The sequence below is a fragment of the Sturnira hondurensis genome, unplaced genomic scaffold, assembly GCF_014824575.4.
Source record: "Sturnira hondurensis isolate 20B ecotype Veracruz unplaced genomic scaffold, ASM1482457v3 Scaffold0008710, whole genome shotgun sequence".
NCBI lineage: Eukaryota > Metazoa > Chordata > Mammalia > Chiroptera > Phyllostomidae > Sturnira > Sturnira hondurensis.
Window position 1 is genome coordinate 1,790,708 of NW_028081341.1, and position 18,118 is coordinate 1,808,825.

Genomic DNA, 18,118 nt, shown 5'->3' on the forward strand with positions numbered 1-18,118 from the left:
TTGATAATTTGCATTTTAAGATAATTTGATAAATTTCCAAAAACCTGATTTTTCTATCAAAGAATAATTTTGCATTTTAAGATAACACAGATAATTTGATAATTTGCATTTTAAGATAATTTGATAAATTTCCAAAAACCTGTATATTCTTTCTATTAAATTTGCCTATGGAAAATTTTGCTTTACCTTAATCATTTAATAAAATATGTATTTATTCCTCATAGAATAATTTATATTTAGGATAGGTAATGTCCCATTACACACCAGATCTTCTTAGATCTGAGACCCATGGTGTTGCTTGAAACACGTGGAAGGCATCAAAATATTCTTCTTGCACATAATATCTGCTAGAAATGATGTCTGTCTGAGTTTAAAGTGCTTTTCACATGAAAAATCTGGCTATTTTCTTCACCTGTTAATTTGTGCAATAGTTTTAAAAATATATGTATTTTTTTCACATAACAAAACTATGACAACTATGGAGGATATAAAGGAAACCAAAGTATGATTTATAACAATCCTTATCCAGCCCTTGCTTGGTGTGGCTTAGGGGATTGAGTGTAGGCCTGAAAACTGAGAATTTGAGAGTTCAATTCCCTGTGGGCACAAGTCTGGGTTCTGGGCGTGGTCCCCAGGTGGGGGTGTGCGAGAGGCAACTGATCAACGGATCTCTCACGCATTGCTGTTTCTCTCTATCTCTTTCTCCCTCCCTTCCCCTCTCTCAAAAAACAAATAAATAAATAAAGTCTAAGGAAAAAATGAGTAAAGAAAAACTTTCATCCATTTTACTTGTTTTTATTCAAAACTATGTTTACTGTAAGTGCATTAAGAGGTGGGCTCTCTTCTAACCACACTGTTTGTTACAGTATTTCTTCATTTTGCATTGTCTTGCTTCTAGAAGATCTGTGGCAAAGTTTCATAAATGATATATAGTAGATTATTAAGGAAAAAGATAACAAGATTTATGCCATATTTTCACAAAGAAGATCTTTTCATTTTTATTATATTTAATTATACAGTATACTATGTAAAATCCACATTATTTGTAAAATTCTCAATCAATAGTAAATATAATAAATTTGAAAATTCACATGCTAGAAGTGAATATTACATTTAAATACCTAAAATTAAATTTGGTATCATGTTTATAAAAATGCTTTAACATAGTTCAATAAATTAACTGTAACTTCAAGAGCATATTCTTGACTTGATGTTGTGATATAGCTGATTGAATTTATAGTAATTATCCTACGTTAATGAAAAGGAGGTAATATTACTGAATAAATAAATATTTTTAAAAACCACAAACTTTCCTCCCTCAAGGAGCCCAACCACAAGGAGTCATGAAAATAAGTTTTAGCACATCTGTCAATTTATTGGTCACAACAGACCCACAGAAACCGATGTACATTCAAAGAAAAATAACAAGAAGTCAATTTTCCAGAAGAAAATTGACTACTGAAAAAATCAGCCAACATTGTTCAAACTCTAATGTGATGGTCAAGAACATAGACATTAGGGTCTGACTGCCTGGGTCAGAAGTCTTGATACAACTCTAAATAGCTCTGTGATTTAAGGCAGTTTACCAAAATGACCTGTATTTGGTTTTCTCTGAAAAATGGGGCCAGTAAAGACATCATGTAATAGAATTGATATGAGGAGTATCTGTGTTGATAGGTAACAACACGTCTATTCTAGCTAACAATAGTTCCCAGTAGGTTTTAGTGAGACTGAATTAGACAGTGATCTAAAACACCCTGTGCTCTGGAAGCCGAGTTGAGGGCACCAGACCATCAGTACAAGAGGCATTAAGAGAAGACACGAACTGTCTTCTCATTGACCAGGTGCCGCAGGATGCAGCAGGAGACTTAAGAGGAAACTCGGTGTGATGAACCAATGTTATAAAGGAAAGCGGGGTTCGTGACTTCATTATCTGCCATTGCAAAATTGAAGCAAAACAAAACAAAATGAAAAATTCTGTATGTTTTTATGTGTTTGATTCAGAGGCAAACCTATATTGACTGCTCTATTCTGTAGTAAAGCCATGTTTTAACTGACATTAGATTATTTGGAGTTTGCCTTTATCCCACATGACGTGGATATTTCTGTGCTGAATAACGTTCTAACATCCCCAAATACCTAAATTCCAAAACACAATCAGCATTAAGGTTTACACATAAAGGATAATGGGCAATTATTATTGTTTTAACCAAAGTGCACAGCATCATGTTTGTTGAATTGAATAGGGGGACGCCTAGAATGCAAAATTTAGGATAAGCCTCGATAGACATAGAATCTGCCATTATTTTGATTCCCTATCCTTCTTCACCTTTGCCTTATGATCTTAAAATTATTTGCCATTTTGAAAATAAAGTTTTCTTAATATTACTGATAAGTAATCAGGATGAATCAAACAATTGGCCCTTCCCTTTCTGTTCTCTTTTTCTTTTAAGTTCTCAGTTAGAGATCAGATTCAACACTTGACTTTGTAAACTAATAATGTCTACGACTCAGAAATGAATGAGCGTGACTTTCTGACGGAGGGTTTCTGGAAAGTTAGGCTGCGCTGGACCCATAGCAAGGATGCGGCAAGACCCACACAGATTTATACATGTCAATGTTTTTAGAGCCTTTTTGATATTTGATACTTTATACGGAGTTGTAAAAGTTTTTATGCGTTATATTTTATAACTTTTCCTCACCGACATATTTCTTCAAATATGGTTTCTCTGTATTTCACATTTCTCAGTTAAATGTGTTACCTCAAGCAAGAAGATAGGTTTCTGAAGCCAAGGGTGATTCCATTGCTTCCTAGTATATCGCTNTCTATGACTCAGAAATGAATGAGCGTGACTTTCTGACGGAGGGTTTCTGAAAAGTTAGGCTGCGCTGGACCCATAGCAAGGATGTGGCAAGACCCACACAGATTTAGACATGTCAATGTTTTTAGAGCCTTTTTGATATTTGATACTTTATACGGAGTTGTAAAAGTTTTTATGCGTTATATTTTATAACTTTTCCTCACCGACATATTTCTTCAAATATGGTTTCTCTGTATTTCACATTTCTCAGTTAAATGTGTTACCTCAAGCAAGAAGATAGGTTTCTGAAGCCAAGGGTGATTCCATTGCTTCCTAGTATATCGCTAGAATTTTAATTTCATAGCTTAATGATTCAAAGAAATCAAATAATGTTCACAGATACCTGTGATATCAATGCTGTTCAAATCAATATGGAAATTGACCAGTTGACTAGACTTGTTTGCTTCAATGCCTTGAATCAGTTCTTCTTTCACATTTTCATTCGACACCCACTGGGCAAAGACAAGGTCAAATATGACTCTAATGCTGCCATTTCTGCAAAGCAAAAGATGACATAAGGGGAAAGAGTCAGACTTCTTCCAGTGATTTGGGCTCAATTCAGGTAAGATGCCTTTGAAATTCTCTACGGTGATCCCCTTGTTAATCCTCATTACACCTGTGCCAGGTAGAGAATATTGAGTGTTATCTTTATGTTACAGGTGGAAGAAATGGGATTAAAAGACTAAGTGTATTATTTTTCAGGAACACAAAGATCCAGAAACGGAATCTGAGTTTTCTGAGTTCCACATCAACAGACAAATTTCCAGGCTGTGCTGTTTCCACAGTTACTTGTGTCAATTTAAACCAAACTGAGTGGTCTCATGACACTGACTTTCATTGTATGGTTTGAAGGAGCTGAGAATGTGGATTTGCAATTTCTCACACAGAAGTTCTAAGTAGAGAAAAGCCTAAGGTGGTTTTACTGATTTCAGAGAAAAAAATTTGGAATAGTATATGAAAACCTGATAGCAAGCTCATGGCAACTAATCTATATCTACATTTTCCTCTATTCTTAATAAAAAATATCAAAAAAACCTAAAGGGATGGGAAGAAGATAAGCATACCTGGATTATTGGGGATTTACAGGATACCCATTCTATCGTCAAGGGTCAGGCTAATCTTGCCAACATCACCTCAAACCATGACATTACAGTTCAATTATATAGCTCGAGTCATCTTCCTTTTAATTTTACTTCCTGCTTTAGCATGCATTTAAAATGCTGTAGCATGCATTTAAAAAGTTTTATTTGCTGGTTATTTGTTTCAAGTTTAAGGAAACAAAAATGAATACATTTTTGGCCCAGTAGAGATTCATGAGCAATTTTTCCTCTCTCACCTATCTTTCTATTTCCCTCATGCTGTGCTGTCAGGATATAACCGCTGGACGGACAGACTTTAGGTCTGATCTTCACTCCGTAGCCCCCAGTAGACTGGGGGTACTCAGGCTATACTTAGATCCTTAAGAGCTAGATAAGGGGGAACTAAATTTTGCATGGTATGTTAGCTAGTTCCAAAATTTAGGCAGTTACGCTTATATCCTTGTGATGTCTATAAGCTAATGATCTGTTTGAAGGATTTTGTCAACCCCAGAAGAGCTCTTTGTCCATCTGCCCATATGTCTGTCTTGATAGGACTTGCATCTTTTCTTCCACGACTACATACAGGATCAAAATGTTTCTGAAAGATCGTAGTAGATCAACATCTCCACTTGGTAGCATATTCCTTCTTAAGGTCTGGGCTGCTATTCTGGTTCACAGTTTAGCAGCGGTCATTCCTTTCTGTGTTGTTGGCTTTTCATTTTTTGAAGTAAACAGGGTACCCTGATACAATAATTACAGATTTTGCCTCTATTGAAAATTTTATAATGTTTAAGTTTCCAATGATTTGCTTAAATCACAGTAACCAAATTTTGCAAGTGTCAAGACTCCTTAGGAACTGTTTAGTTCAGGGTTCCCCTAACTCACCCATATATGGAATCATGTGCTGTCCATTTGGTCACAGACACTGTTTTTATCCGCCTTTCCACACTTGTTAATTTCATGCCGGCCTATCTCTTATTTCATTTGAGAATAACTCTCCATTTTCTCAAAAATGGTGATGATCTCTCCAACCCTTTCTTGCTCAATAATAGCTTTATTCGTGGGCACATGAGCAGACCCTGGTGAGCGGAATGTGAGGGAGCAAGGATGGGAACTTCTCAAAAACCTATTTCGTATTTTATAAAATAATGGTTTGGAGTGCACTACTGGTCTTAGTTGTTGAACATTACTATGTCTGCTATGTGATTGCTTGAACTCCCACATCCATCTTGGTCCCATAACTATGGTTGACAAACTAAATGCCGCAAATGAAAAAGGAAAGCACCTACATTATTGACCATGTCACTGTTATTGTATGACTGAGTTAGCCTCTGGTGAAGCCTTCAAGTTTCTTGTGATGTCAGATGATAAACATTTACTGTTTCAGGCACTTTTAGTTATGTGTTTCGTTAATTGCAATTTTATCCTAACTGACATACAACTCTCAGGCTTCCTCACATATTTACTTGAACAGAAGTCTGGAAAGGGAGATTACTGTATTTTTGCACCTGACATTGGCCAAATTGTCATTTTAGCCATGAGGAGACTGAGGCTCAGAGTAATGTAGATAATTTTGCCTAGAATTTTACAGTGAATTAGTATCAGAGATAGGAATGAAATCCAAGGGTCGAGGTCTCCCAGATGTGATTTTACATAGTAGTTCTCATTCCCCATGGGAACTCCTCATTCTCAACACCATCTCCATCAATACCATCATCACTTTCAACACCATCTCTGTCAATACTGTTGTAAACTGTTAGGGAAAGACAATACGCCTTGATGTACATTTACAATTATCTCACATTGTTGCCAGAACTTCACAACCAAAAAGACTGGGGTAACACCTAGTTGTATTTTGGAGGGAGAAGAGAGGGATAGATATTTTATAACCTCTATACTTTCAAAGGGTAGAATCTTCCTTTCCCTCTCCTCTTCCCTTTCGCTAGTCCCTTCCTTCTTCTCCTTTTCCTTCTTCTTCTGTGTCCTTAACCAACCTCACCTCTCAAATAGTTAAATGGATAGGAGTAATTATGGTTAAAGTTCTACTTTTGACTAAATCTGAACTTTCTCTTTATGTAATTTCCACTATTGAATTCGACTAAGCAATTGCTTTTAGTTTTCTAAGGAAGTAAAAGAGATAAGATATTTTTTGGTAGAGAAAGTACAAATCTGGAATTTTCTGTCACTGAGTTGAAAGTAACTGGATTATTTCATCCTCAGGCATAAAACATCTTCATATGAAAGATGTATTTTCTTACTTCTGAATTATACATTGCATTTAATAATTTATGCTTTGCAAGGACAGAAGTTATAGGTCCTGTATTCACATATAGCTGTATTCTTTAAAATTTGTTTTATTATTCATTGCAAGTATTGAGATAAAAGAGATATATATTAGAAACAAAAGGCATAATAAACATTTATGTTGCACCTAAGAAGAATGCTAAAGCTGTTATTTTAGGAGTTCAGTATTGATCTCTATATCACTGCTCTGAGATTGATTTTATTTATTAAGGTAAGTAGCCATTTTCATTTCAAAGTACTTGTTTCAGTAGAATATCTGAGGTTTATAAAAATCAGATAAATCCTATCATTGTAGAGAGCCTGTGTACAATAAATCAAAATGTTTCTTATCTCTTATTTCCCTTAATGACATCGATAACCTCCAGGGTTGCTGAATAAACAGAAGTCTTTTCTTTACTAACTTGGTGACTCATCTGTGCTCAAAGGGCAGAGTAGGCTGTGTATCACCACAGAGGGTGAACAGCGCTTTAAGAAAAGAATCTGCTGATAAACGCTCTCCCAGTCAAAGCACTTTCCAAACAGCAGAATAACAGAGAGTGCTCCCAGAGGGGAGCAACCGTTTGATCTGCAGAGTAGCTACACACACACACACACACACACACACACACACACTTTAACAAGGGGCAGGGGCTGACTTAAAGTAACAAAAGACAGGTTAAGGACTAAGTGTTCCCCAGTGCTATAATTCAACAATATACACATGCATGTCGCGTGTGTTTAATGAAAATCAGTAACAAAAAAGAAAATGGGTATTTTAGATACCTATTTTTAGTATTTTTATACACATTTTTCACAGTTAGTGTGGATATTGTTAGTTGAGACCGCAGTTATTTATTTCTTGATTTTGCCAATTAGAGTTTAAAACTAAAAAAAAATTATAAAGCTAATTAGGAGTCTGCCACCTTTCTTTTGAGTGAACTATGCCATTTTATATGTGCTTATTTAAAGGAAACTTAAATGTTTGCTTGTTGCTCTCTTTCTTGCTTCTGAACTTCTTTTCCAGTCCCCCAAAGGACTAACCTGCAATTTATCTTACAGATATTTGTATAAAATTCCTTTGCATCTTTCAAAGACTCACTTCTGATTTAAAAGTAGTTCAGATACAACTAGGAGAACTATTTCTACCCCAGTGAAGTATATTATTTGAGAATAATTATAAAATATGTACCAAGGCTTAGGGAATATGTTGGTCTCCTAGGTAACCATAAGAAAGAGGGAGAAAAAATTCCCCAGTTGAAATAATTTATAGCTTCAAATATAGTGGCTTTAACATCCAGAGGATAAAAGATTATTTATTAAACATTAAAGAAGATGTTGGGCTTTTGATAAACCACCAGGACAATTCTATATTCAGCAAATATTCTCTATATAGTAAAAATGAAGTTATCTAGCATTATAATACATGGACATGAAAAGTCCCATTAGGAAAACTATCCCAGTAAACTCTGCAGTGAATACTGTGCTTTGTAGAGATTTCAATGGGCAGAACCCAGTGAAGGAGAGGCTGGGACCTCATATAGCCCTCCTCAAAGAACATTAACACCCTAGAGATATAATTCTGGATTGATGCTTTCACGCAGAGCTCCATACTCAATCCTCTATAAAACTGAAAAAGAGAAATCAGTTTCACTCACTTCAAAGCAGACGAATGGTTTAAAGTTAAATGACATCTTGCATGCATGGTTTTAGCTTCACAGAATATATATTGAATAAATATTTAAAAAATAGCACTTTGAGAAAGATGTTAGCCTTTTCCATACATCTCCTTCCAGTCCTGATGTTGGGCCAACAAAAGAGACTAGTAGCTAAGGTAAAAAAAAAAGGCCTGGAAAATGGGAGTGGATGCCTCTGTATTGCAGATAGGTAGGAAGACAGTAGGTGGGGCTATATAGGGCTGACGGGGTACTGAGCTAAGATGTCATGAAAATGCAATGAAATAAAGAATAAATAGTGTAGATAGATAAATGAGAAAGAAGAAAAGAGAAAAAGAATGAATGAATAACAGAGAAAGAGAGAGAAAAAAAGAGTGTGAAAAAGAGGAAGAGCAAGCGCTGGTGGGAAAGTTTTTAAACTCATGTGTTTTTTGTCTGTTTGTATTTTTTACTAGAAATGGCTTCTATTTTCTTCTCTCCTTAGGCAGTCTGCACCCTTGCTTCTCTGACTGTGCCCCGCATCCCCCACCACACCTTTCAGGACCCACCTTTTCAACCCGAGGGGGCTCTTTAATGCGTTTCAACACTGCTGTGCTTCTAGAGAACTTGTTTAGAGCTTTTTAACATTAAAATTCTATCCTTATGGTTTGGTCAAGGCCAAGGTAAAAGCATTCTTTTTCATATCTATAGGACATGGGTTAAAGGGCAACATGTAACACCTAGCATAGTACTCAATGTATCCAGAGCCAGGTACTAAATAAATAGCTCGTTTGTGTGTGAGGACTTTATAGAGCACATCCTCGGAGCCAGACATCAGCTTCTGAAAATACAGATATCAAAGCATGCATTCTTTGCCCTGAGGGAGCTCATAGTCTAGTAAGAACACGGGCCAACTGATAATGACATTAGAGTACGAGGATTGTTATGTTATGTGTAGGTACAAGGTACTAACACCAACTGGACTGCCAAATTAGTGTCCTCTGAGGAGGTGACAGGGACTGCTTCTTAATGGCATGTAGGGATAGATCTTGCTGACAGATGCAATGTATAATGAGGAAAAATGGAGGTCTAGGCAGTGAAGGAAGCAGGATGCTTTTAAAGCCGTACAGGTAACGTGGTATAGCTGGTGCCAAAGCTTATGGGGGGCCGGGTGGGCAGGAGGAGTAAAAGGAAAGGCAGGAGTGAGTTTCGGAGGCAAAACCTCAGGAGAGTACCTACATTTAGGATAACAACGCTAGAAACAGTCTTCAGGTATTTCAAAGACTGAGGTATGAAGGTAGAGATAATACATTTATTCTATAAAAAATTAATAACTACAACTACCTGGGGTCAGTGGGTAAGAGCCAAAGAATTAAAGGCTTGGTTGAGAATAAAATACTTTTCTAGCAATGGAAGTTATACAGAAAATAAAACACAGTATTAAAAATAATGTTCACAGTGACAATGAATGTGTATCCTAATTTTTATTAAATATTCCCACATGAGGGAATCTGTTCTAAGCAGTACAAACCTTTCTCTTGTTGGATGAGAATGAACTTCCTTCTGAGGTTGTGGGCATGACAGGCCAAAGGAGAAAAGAAAAGGCTAAAGTATATCACTTAAAATCTCTTTTCCCCTTGCATACTTATGGTACAACTTGTATAAGGGTGGGCAAATTGTATAAGGGTGTTGCATTTGACATTCTTTTGTAGTATGATTACTTTTTGAAATATTTTTTAAATTTATTTTTAGACAGGGGGAGGGAGGGATGAAAGGAGAGAAACATCACTGCGTGGCTGCCTCTGGAGTGCCCTCTACTGAGAACCTGGTCTGCAACCCAGGCATGAGGCTTGACTGGGAATTGAACCAGTGACCCTTTGGTTTGCAGTCCAGCACTCAATCCACTGAACCACACCAGCTAAGGCCATTATTATTACTGTAATAATCATAACTCACTTGTATTTTTCTATATGAACAACTATAAGCTTGCTTTTGCCTACCCCTGTGTATACAACTGCCTAGTAACAACAGCTAGTACATGATCAAATGCTGTACATGTATTAAATGATAAATGGATAAAAATAAAATGAATGTCTATTTACATTTTATAGGTAGTGACTTTGCATTGTCATGAAAACACAATGAGGCCACTGCTCTCTGGTCTGGAGGCCTTACATTTTGACTTCATTTGAAGTTGTAGGCTCGAAGCTTTCTCCTTGTCCATCCTTGCTGACTGTGATAATTGTCTTCCACTACAAGGTGCCAGCATCCCCCAGACTGACACCTATTTACCTCCACGGTGAAACAACATGTAAGACAGACCTTAGTATCTGGGTCTTTTGCCATCAGCCTGGCTTACTTAAGTGTTTAAGTGCCGTAAGTCAGGCTCTCCAGCCTTATCTCGACTTTCATTGCTTTCATTTCCTGTCTGCCTCCTTCCCAGCCTCTTATCTCCCATTTTATTTCTGTAGAAAAGATAAGGTTCTTCTATTTTTTAAAAAAATAAATTCCCTTCATTTCACTTAGTGTAGCCTTCATTTCTTCCCTTATGCTTTTGCTGAACTCAGTGAGTTCTCTGTGCATCCTGATCACCCGTGTTTCGAACTGTGTATCTGATTTGTTAGCTATATGTGTTTCATTTATTTCTTTTTCTGGGGTTTTGTTCTGTCCTTTCATGTGGGCCATATTTCATCATCTCCTCAATTTGGCAGCCTCCCTGTGTTTGTTTCTGTGTATTAGCTAGAGTTGCTTTGACTCCTTGTCTTAGCACACCTGTTAAGTTGTATGGGAAAAATCCACAGAGAACCAACCCTGAAGGGAAGGAAGCCAGGGTTCAAATCAAAGGTTTGGAACATAAGGAAGAAATAAATACTCAACCAGAACAGAAAGAAGAAAGAAGAATGAAAAAAAACAAGGAGAGAATGAGAAGACTCTGGGACACCTCCAAAAGTGCTACCATTCAAATCGTACGGATGCCAAGAGGAGAAGAAGAAGAGCAGTAAATTGAAAACTTGTTTTAAACAATAATGAAAGAAAATTTCAGTAATTTGGTTAAGGAAATTGACATAGAAGTCCAAGAAGTACAGAGTCTCGAACAAGTTGGACCCAAAGAGGACCACACCAAAACATATCATAATTAAAATGCCAAAGGTTAAAGATAAGGAGAGAATCTTTAAAAATTATTATTGTTTAATTAAAGTTTTCCCCATTTTCCCTCATTCCTCTCCTTTGTCCTGAGATAAAGAGAGAATCTTAAAAGCAGCAAAAAAAAAAGAGGAAAAAGAAAAAGAAAAGCGTTATCTATAAAGGAGTTCTCGTAAGACTACCAGCTGACTGGCAAGAAGTATTCAATGTCATAAACAGCAGGGACCTACAACAAAGATGACTCTATCCGGCAAAGGTATCATTTAGAATGGAAGGGCAGACAAAGTGCTTTTGAGACAAGGGAAAGCTAAAGTAGTTCATCATCACCAAGCCCTTACCATATAAAATGTTAGAGGGACTTATTTTAGAAAAAGAAGACCAAAACTATGAACGTTAAAATGATAACAAACTCACAGCTATCAACAACTGAATTTAAAAAACAAAAACAAAAACAAGCTAAGCAAACAACTAGGACAGGAACAGAATCATAATATGAGATCATTTGGAGGGTTATCTGCAGGGAGAGGGAAGGGGGGAATGCGGGGGGAAGGTACAGAGATTAAGAAGCATAAATGGGAGGTACAATATAGACAGGGGAATGTTAAGAATAGTATAGCAAGTGGAGAAACCAAAGAACTTACCTGCATGACTGATGGACATGAACTAAGGGGGGGGGGTGGATAGCTGGAGGGAAGGGGGCTACTGGGAGGAGGGGGCAAAGGGAGAAAAAGTGGGACAATAGTAATAGCATAATCAGCAAAAGATACTTTAAAAAACAAATTCCCTCCTTTTGACTTTTGACCTATTAAGTTCTAGAGATTCTAACTGGCATGGTAGTTTTCTGCTGATTCATACCCTTATTCCTCAGGCCTTTTGGTAGTCTGCAGTGGAGAAAACTTCTGATACAAGTATCTGTAGTGGAATTATATCATGGTCCTATTGAACTAAGATTCATTCATTTATTGAGCACTCACTTATTTCTAGGTACAGTCTTTCTGCCTTCTGGGAGCCAAAAGAGCAAGTCCCTTCTGTTTTACGAGTTACAACATAAATGAAGTACGATAACGAAGTTACTTCCACATCTTCATAGCGAATCAGGGCCTCTATTTGTGTCTCCATATTTTGGATGTGGCCCCGTCCATGTGTCTTTGCAAGATTTTCTCCTTAGGAGAAACATGTTGACATAAGATCATTTATTCAGAGCTATTATTATTATTATTATTTGCTGCTAAGATGAAGCTTATCCATTCCCATAACAACGTTGAAAATTTTAAATATTCCTTTTTCTCCTAAAAGTGGTAACATTATTTTGCAAATGTTAGCACATAGATCATTATTTTGCGATTTTGTGCTTCCTTCCTACCAGTAGAATAATTTTGAGCTGTACTCACTCAAATTGTAAAACTCTTGAGATTTTGTACTCGTTTTGCAGATTACTTGATTGAAAGATCTCATCTATCTAAGAAAGAAAAGAGTTAAATAAAAGCATATTACATTCAAGATTTAAACTTTTGCTTACAAACTTAAATAGTAATCTTTAAATTTGCTTAGAACTGGCTTAGGAGCACTTTCCTTCTGTGTCATAATGAGACTCACACACTCCAGCATCCTGGGCATAGTACATTGATGTACTGATTTTTTCAAAGTAAGGAAACAGAATCTATGAATCTTTTCACAAGTACTTAGTAAAACTATGTTATGAAATGTTAAACCAGCTGAAGAGAAACAATCTCCTACCATTTGCTGAAGGTCAAAAGCGAGAACTTTGAAATCCACTGAGAGTTTGTCTTGCAAATTAGGATTATATGTAGCTCCTGATGTTATTTTCAGTGTTCCTCTGGCTGTATAGTTTTTTCCAAGTACTGCATCTAAATAAAAGAAAAGAAACACTCAAATATGAATTATAAGAGAGAATATGCACATTCTGGTAAAGACATGAAGTTCTTGCTTCATATGCTTGTGCTCAGGTTTTCTGCTTTTTCTTTGCAGTCTTGATGATTGTTGCATAATCAGTTGCCTTTTTCCCCCTTAGGTCATTGTTTTAGGATTAAAAATTAAACTTCTCCAGTATATTAATCTTTTTTCTGTTCTTTCAAGTCTAACCCAGATTCCATGCTTCCAAGCTTTTTTTAGTGTTGAGATTCTTTTTGGAAAATACAGGGATGATCAACTTGCACCAGTTATGGGGAAACATGATTCAGGGAAACATGGTAAGAACCAGGCCATTAAAAGTTTCCTGTTGCTTTCAGTTGCTTCGCACCCAGGGGCACTGCTGATTTTCAACATGTGACTGCTTTGAAGATTTCGGCGTGTGCGTTACTTTGAAACATAGCTTGAAGCTATTCCTTTTACTCTAATAATTATAAAATTGGCGTGTCTGACATTTCACCATTAGACGGTGAATGTTGTTACTAGGGAAGTGACTGAGAATGTTGCAGAAAATTTATCTCAATATTTGAAACTATAAGGAAAGAGCTAACAAACTGAATATAAATGTGGGTGCTAAAATGTACCATTAGGTCCTGCACAATATCTTTATCAGAATATTTTCTTTGATATGTATTTATATTTAAAATGAATTGCTTAAGCTAAAACTTACACAATGAAATCATAATAAATGTAATAATCATGATACGTAATTCTCACATTGACCTGGAAAGAAGTTATTTCTTCTTGTCCCTGATGAGAAAACTGGAGCTTAGATTCACTAAGTGTATTTCCCCAGCTAATGGAGGCCATAAGTGACAAGTAGGGCATTTGGGCATAACACTGACTGACTGTAGAAGCCAGAATTTATTATATATTAACAACAAACTTCCTGGGGCAGAAGAAACAATAATTCAAACAATAAAAATGCATTTAGTTGGAATAGTTATCATGCCATATTTGATGTAATATATGTTACTTATAGTATTTTATTTTTAAATACTTAAAAATTATATTTAGATTTACATGCTTCAATATGAAAGACAAGGGAAAACTGAGACAGGACAAGGAAAATTTGCTGGGAATTGGAGACTAAGAAAGCATGATAACTTATCTCATATAGGACTCTGCACTGGATCCTCAACAGAGAAAGGGCATGAGGAGAAAAACTAGTGGAACTTTTAACAAGTGTGCAGTTCAGTTAATAACATTGTACCAGTGTTAATTCTTTGGCCATAACAGTTGTGTTATGAATGTACAAGATATTGTAATGATTCAAATTTAAACAACTTACTTAAATTGCCTGCCTCTGATTCATTACCTGTGAAAGAAGAGTAACTCATAGATTTGTTTTAACAAGATAATACACTTGAAGATCATTGGAAAGTTTTTGGTACATATAATTTAGCTGTAAATAATAATTACCTCTTCTTATTTTTTCCTGCTTATCATAATTTGCTACTCAGGCAGGTTCAAATATTTATAATTCTCCGTTTACATCCATACTCCCTTATATTATTCCAATTAAAATTGTTAGTTTTACAAAGGAATGAAGGTATCATTCTGTAGAAATAAATAATATATTTCTTTAACTTAATAGATTTATTGACTTGTCAAAAATGTTTTTGTATATTTATGATTTAAAGTCTATCAAAGTTAACTCACAGGCTGTAAAACCTGCTTTGTTGTAGGTTGAAACTGAGAAACAAATTTAACAATTTTGTATTAAAAAAAACCGTTTATTTCATGTTAGAATTCTGAATTAAGTTTCAAATCATAGACCAACTAATTTTTCCATGAAGTACACTACAACAAAGCATCTGAAGCAACGTAAATAGCTTGTCACGAAAGCACAGCAGTGGACACAGTGTCCGGGCAGGACGAGTGAGACTGACGTGGGTGCGCCCACCGGAGAGAGCCTTCCGCGTGACTTACCTTTCTCTGATTCCTCGATTGCCAGCCAGGACACTGCAATTAACCCCGCACAGAGAACCAGCAAAATGGCAATGAGCGCCACAAGCATCACCTCATAGGTGCTGAGAGAAGGTTGCTTTGAAGGCACACTTCTTTTCGACACCATTTTTGGCTTTTGAAGATGAGCTGAGCTAAAGACTGTGAGAGAATACAAAAACTTGCACCAACTGGAGAGAAAAATCTCTTAAGTTTTTAAAAAAGATTTGGAAAGCAGTGCATGAGTCTCCACTAGTCTTACTAGTCAGTGTGGATGTGTTGTGTGTGCCCAAAGGGCGGCGTTGCGTCTCTGCATGTTACATAGATTTAAAAGGGCAGTTAATCTTTAAGAAGATGTAAATGAGCAAAGAGATACCTAGAGTTGTAAATGTTAATCATCGGAACAGGCCATTTGTCAGGATGAATGAAATTAAATGCACGTTGTAAGCAGAAATGACACTTTATCATTGTGAAAACCATTAGGAGAAATATAAAATTCATACTAGACAAATTAGTCATTTGGCACATGCATTTGATGTGTGTGAAGCGTTCATAACAGATCAGCATCTATGTCATGACTCAAGTCGTGTTCAGACATTTCTCCTGTTCAGCACGTGTGTATGTGTGTGTGTGATATTGAAACAATCACAATTGTTTTCTGTTCATCTTTTTCTCTTTTTTTAGCTGCAATTTTCCCACTACCACTTATCCTCCTTAACCTTCATTGTATTACCCAAGTGAAGTTATGCAATGTAAGGCAGCATTGATTGAACTTCAAGGAAAACCCACTTACTCAGGGTATCAAGTGACTACTCTCTGGTTTTGTGCAGTCATCAATGAATGGGAGTGGCTTTGTGAGAGGAATAACACATTTATTTCTATTTCAAGAAAATATTCTGGGAAGGGAAGGTATTGCTCGCTTGCTCTCAATTTTATAAATATGCCAATTGTAACAAGAGAACATGTTATGATCACTATGCTCATAACTGTAATTCTATGCTTTCTGGGAAAATCTAGACTCTTTTCTGACAATTGAAGTACAGCTCATCCTGGAAACAGCCACACTCTAAATAACAATGAATATAAGAATTCAAAAATAAATACAGGGAGGGTAAAAATGGGTGTATAGTTGTTCATAGGGCAAATAATAAAGCAATTAATAAATAAGAACACAAGAATAAACTGTGTTTTGTGTATTCACAAATGAAAACCTGCCGTTGCCCCACCCTGTACATGAAATCAAACCTCATCTGAAGTTAACCCATTTGCCTTTTGCTCTGATAAGCAAAACAGGCCACAGGTAATAAAGTCCTAGATCAGAGGCCCTTAATACACTAAACTGTGGCATATTACAATTGGCTAACATAAGCAATAGGTACGTTTCTAATTGTTTTCTTTAACCTTGAATAAAAAGAATGAAGTGTTGCATTCTAAAATCCTCAGCCATAAAAAAAGCAGAATATAAATTTAAACATGTATGTCATGGGGTATAGTTATACTTTTCATTGAACTGAATTAATACTAATTGCATTAGTAGGCACTTTCAAATACACATAAAATGAGAGGTACCACAGACGGAGTTGGGGGACATTCATTTCACTTCTCTTCTGACAGACGATGGTGAGAACAGGCAGACTGTTGGGTAAAATTGAATGCTGGATGGTGCCCCTTGAATTTGAGGCACTCTGTCACCGTCTTCTTCATCATGGTTGATGCAATTCAATTACTTTTTTGGAAATCAAGAACTTTATTATATTTCTTTTGAATATCTATAAGGGAAGGAGAAGACAGCAAAATGCACTTACACCTTCTGCTCCCAGCACAGGGTAATCATGTATTAAATATAAGATTGAAAAACAAACATTACAGAGCTAAGTTCAGAAATAAAATCAGCATTTATATAAATTTCCCACAAATTATTTGTCCTGAGTAATTGTACTTAATATGTCCAAATGCATGCGAGGGAGAATAGTTTTCTTTTAAAAATACAATGTATGCAAGACAGACTGAAATCAAACAAACTGGTTAGTGTGAAAAAGAACAAATCATGTCTTAAAATTTTAAAAACTTACTGAAATAAAATAGAACTTGCCCTAGTAGATTACAACAACCATTACAAGGTTGTGATAAAAAAGAGTGAGTGATCAGGGTCCAGGAGCAGGAAAGTATCTCAGTGGAACAGAAGAGAGAGCCGCAGACAGCTTGCTTTCCACGTGGAAACCTCATCCATCAACGTGACAGTGTTCCTAATAACAGGTGACGAAAAGATGACTGTTCAGTAAATGGTGGGGGTTAGTTAGTTATCCGTCTCATGCTATTAGGTCCTTATCTCACATCATAAAGATAAATAAATTTTAGGTGGGTTAAATTACACAAAAAAGTATGGAAAATGGGAAGAAAATACAGAAATATGTCTTCTCGATGATGGGTTTCTCAAGGAGGGTTTTAAAAACAATTAAAAAAATAAAAGAACCAACCAGGAAAGGGATTATAAAAACTTTCTACTAATTAACATGTAAAAGACAAAGAGTAGGCAATTAAGAAAACATGAAACCAAACAAAGAAACAAAATGTCTGTACGTGCTCGACTTGAGTAGGTGTTCAAATCTGGTGGGATCTATGGAATTCCAATAAAATGTAAAATATAATATTACTGCCTTCAAACACACAAGCAAAACTCAATAAAATATGGAATACTTATTAAGAATGCTTTTGGAGATTCTACAGATGTTTTTTTCTCTCTGAAAATGTGTCCAGATGCCCCAGTGGATCAAGTCCATTAACACAAAGCTTCCTCCTGCAATAGATGGTTCAAAGGTGACCGATCCGTATAAAGCGCACATTGGTTTGTCTCCATGGCTGGGATACGTCTTTTCTTTGATTTCATGTATAGTTTTACATGCTCTTCTAATCTCCAATTGGTAAATCTGTTTATATTTCATGCGTTGCAGGGAGACAGTAATCTTCCTTAGTAACTGCATGAGGACTATCTGATAAACATCTTACTGGGTAAAAAAAAGAGAGGGTAAGCCTTTTTAAATTTACTCTCCTCCTGGTGAAGCAGAGAGGCTCATGCTCCCCAGTTGATCAAGCTCAATGTCTAATCTCCTTTGCTCTCTTTCTTATTCATTAATAGTTTACTATCTATAGTAACATATTGATTATTTGTATAATGCTTCTGATTCAGATTGCAATTCATTCTCTTAATAGTAATCATTTTTTT

The 18,118-nt window shown here is 36.1% G+C and overlaps 1 protein-coding gene across 1 annotated transcript in view; it reads right to left on the reverse strand.

Moving 5' to 3' along the window:
• The window catches only part of TMPRSS15 (transmembrane serine protease 15), a 110,283-nt gene extending 95,258 nt beyond the window's left edge, over positions 1-15,025 (reverse strand). The window contains exons 1-4 of the mRNA XM_037055552.1: positions 14,881-15,025; positions 12,757-12,887; positions 12,411-12,478; positions 3,205-3,356 (exon numbers count right to left, since the gene is read on the reverse strand). Coding sequence (XP_036911447.1) covers positions 3,205-3,356; positions 12,411-12,478; positions 12,757-12,887; positions 14,881-15,025 — 496 coding nt within the window. The remainder of the gene's footprint in view (positions 1-3,204; positions 3,357-12,410; positions 12,479-12,756; positions 12,888-14,880) is intronic.
• Positions 15,026-18,118: the final 3,093 nt, after the last annotated feature.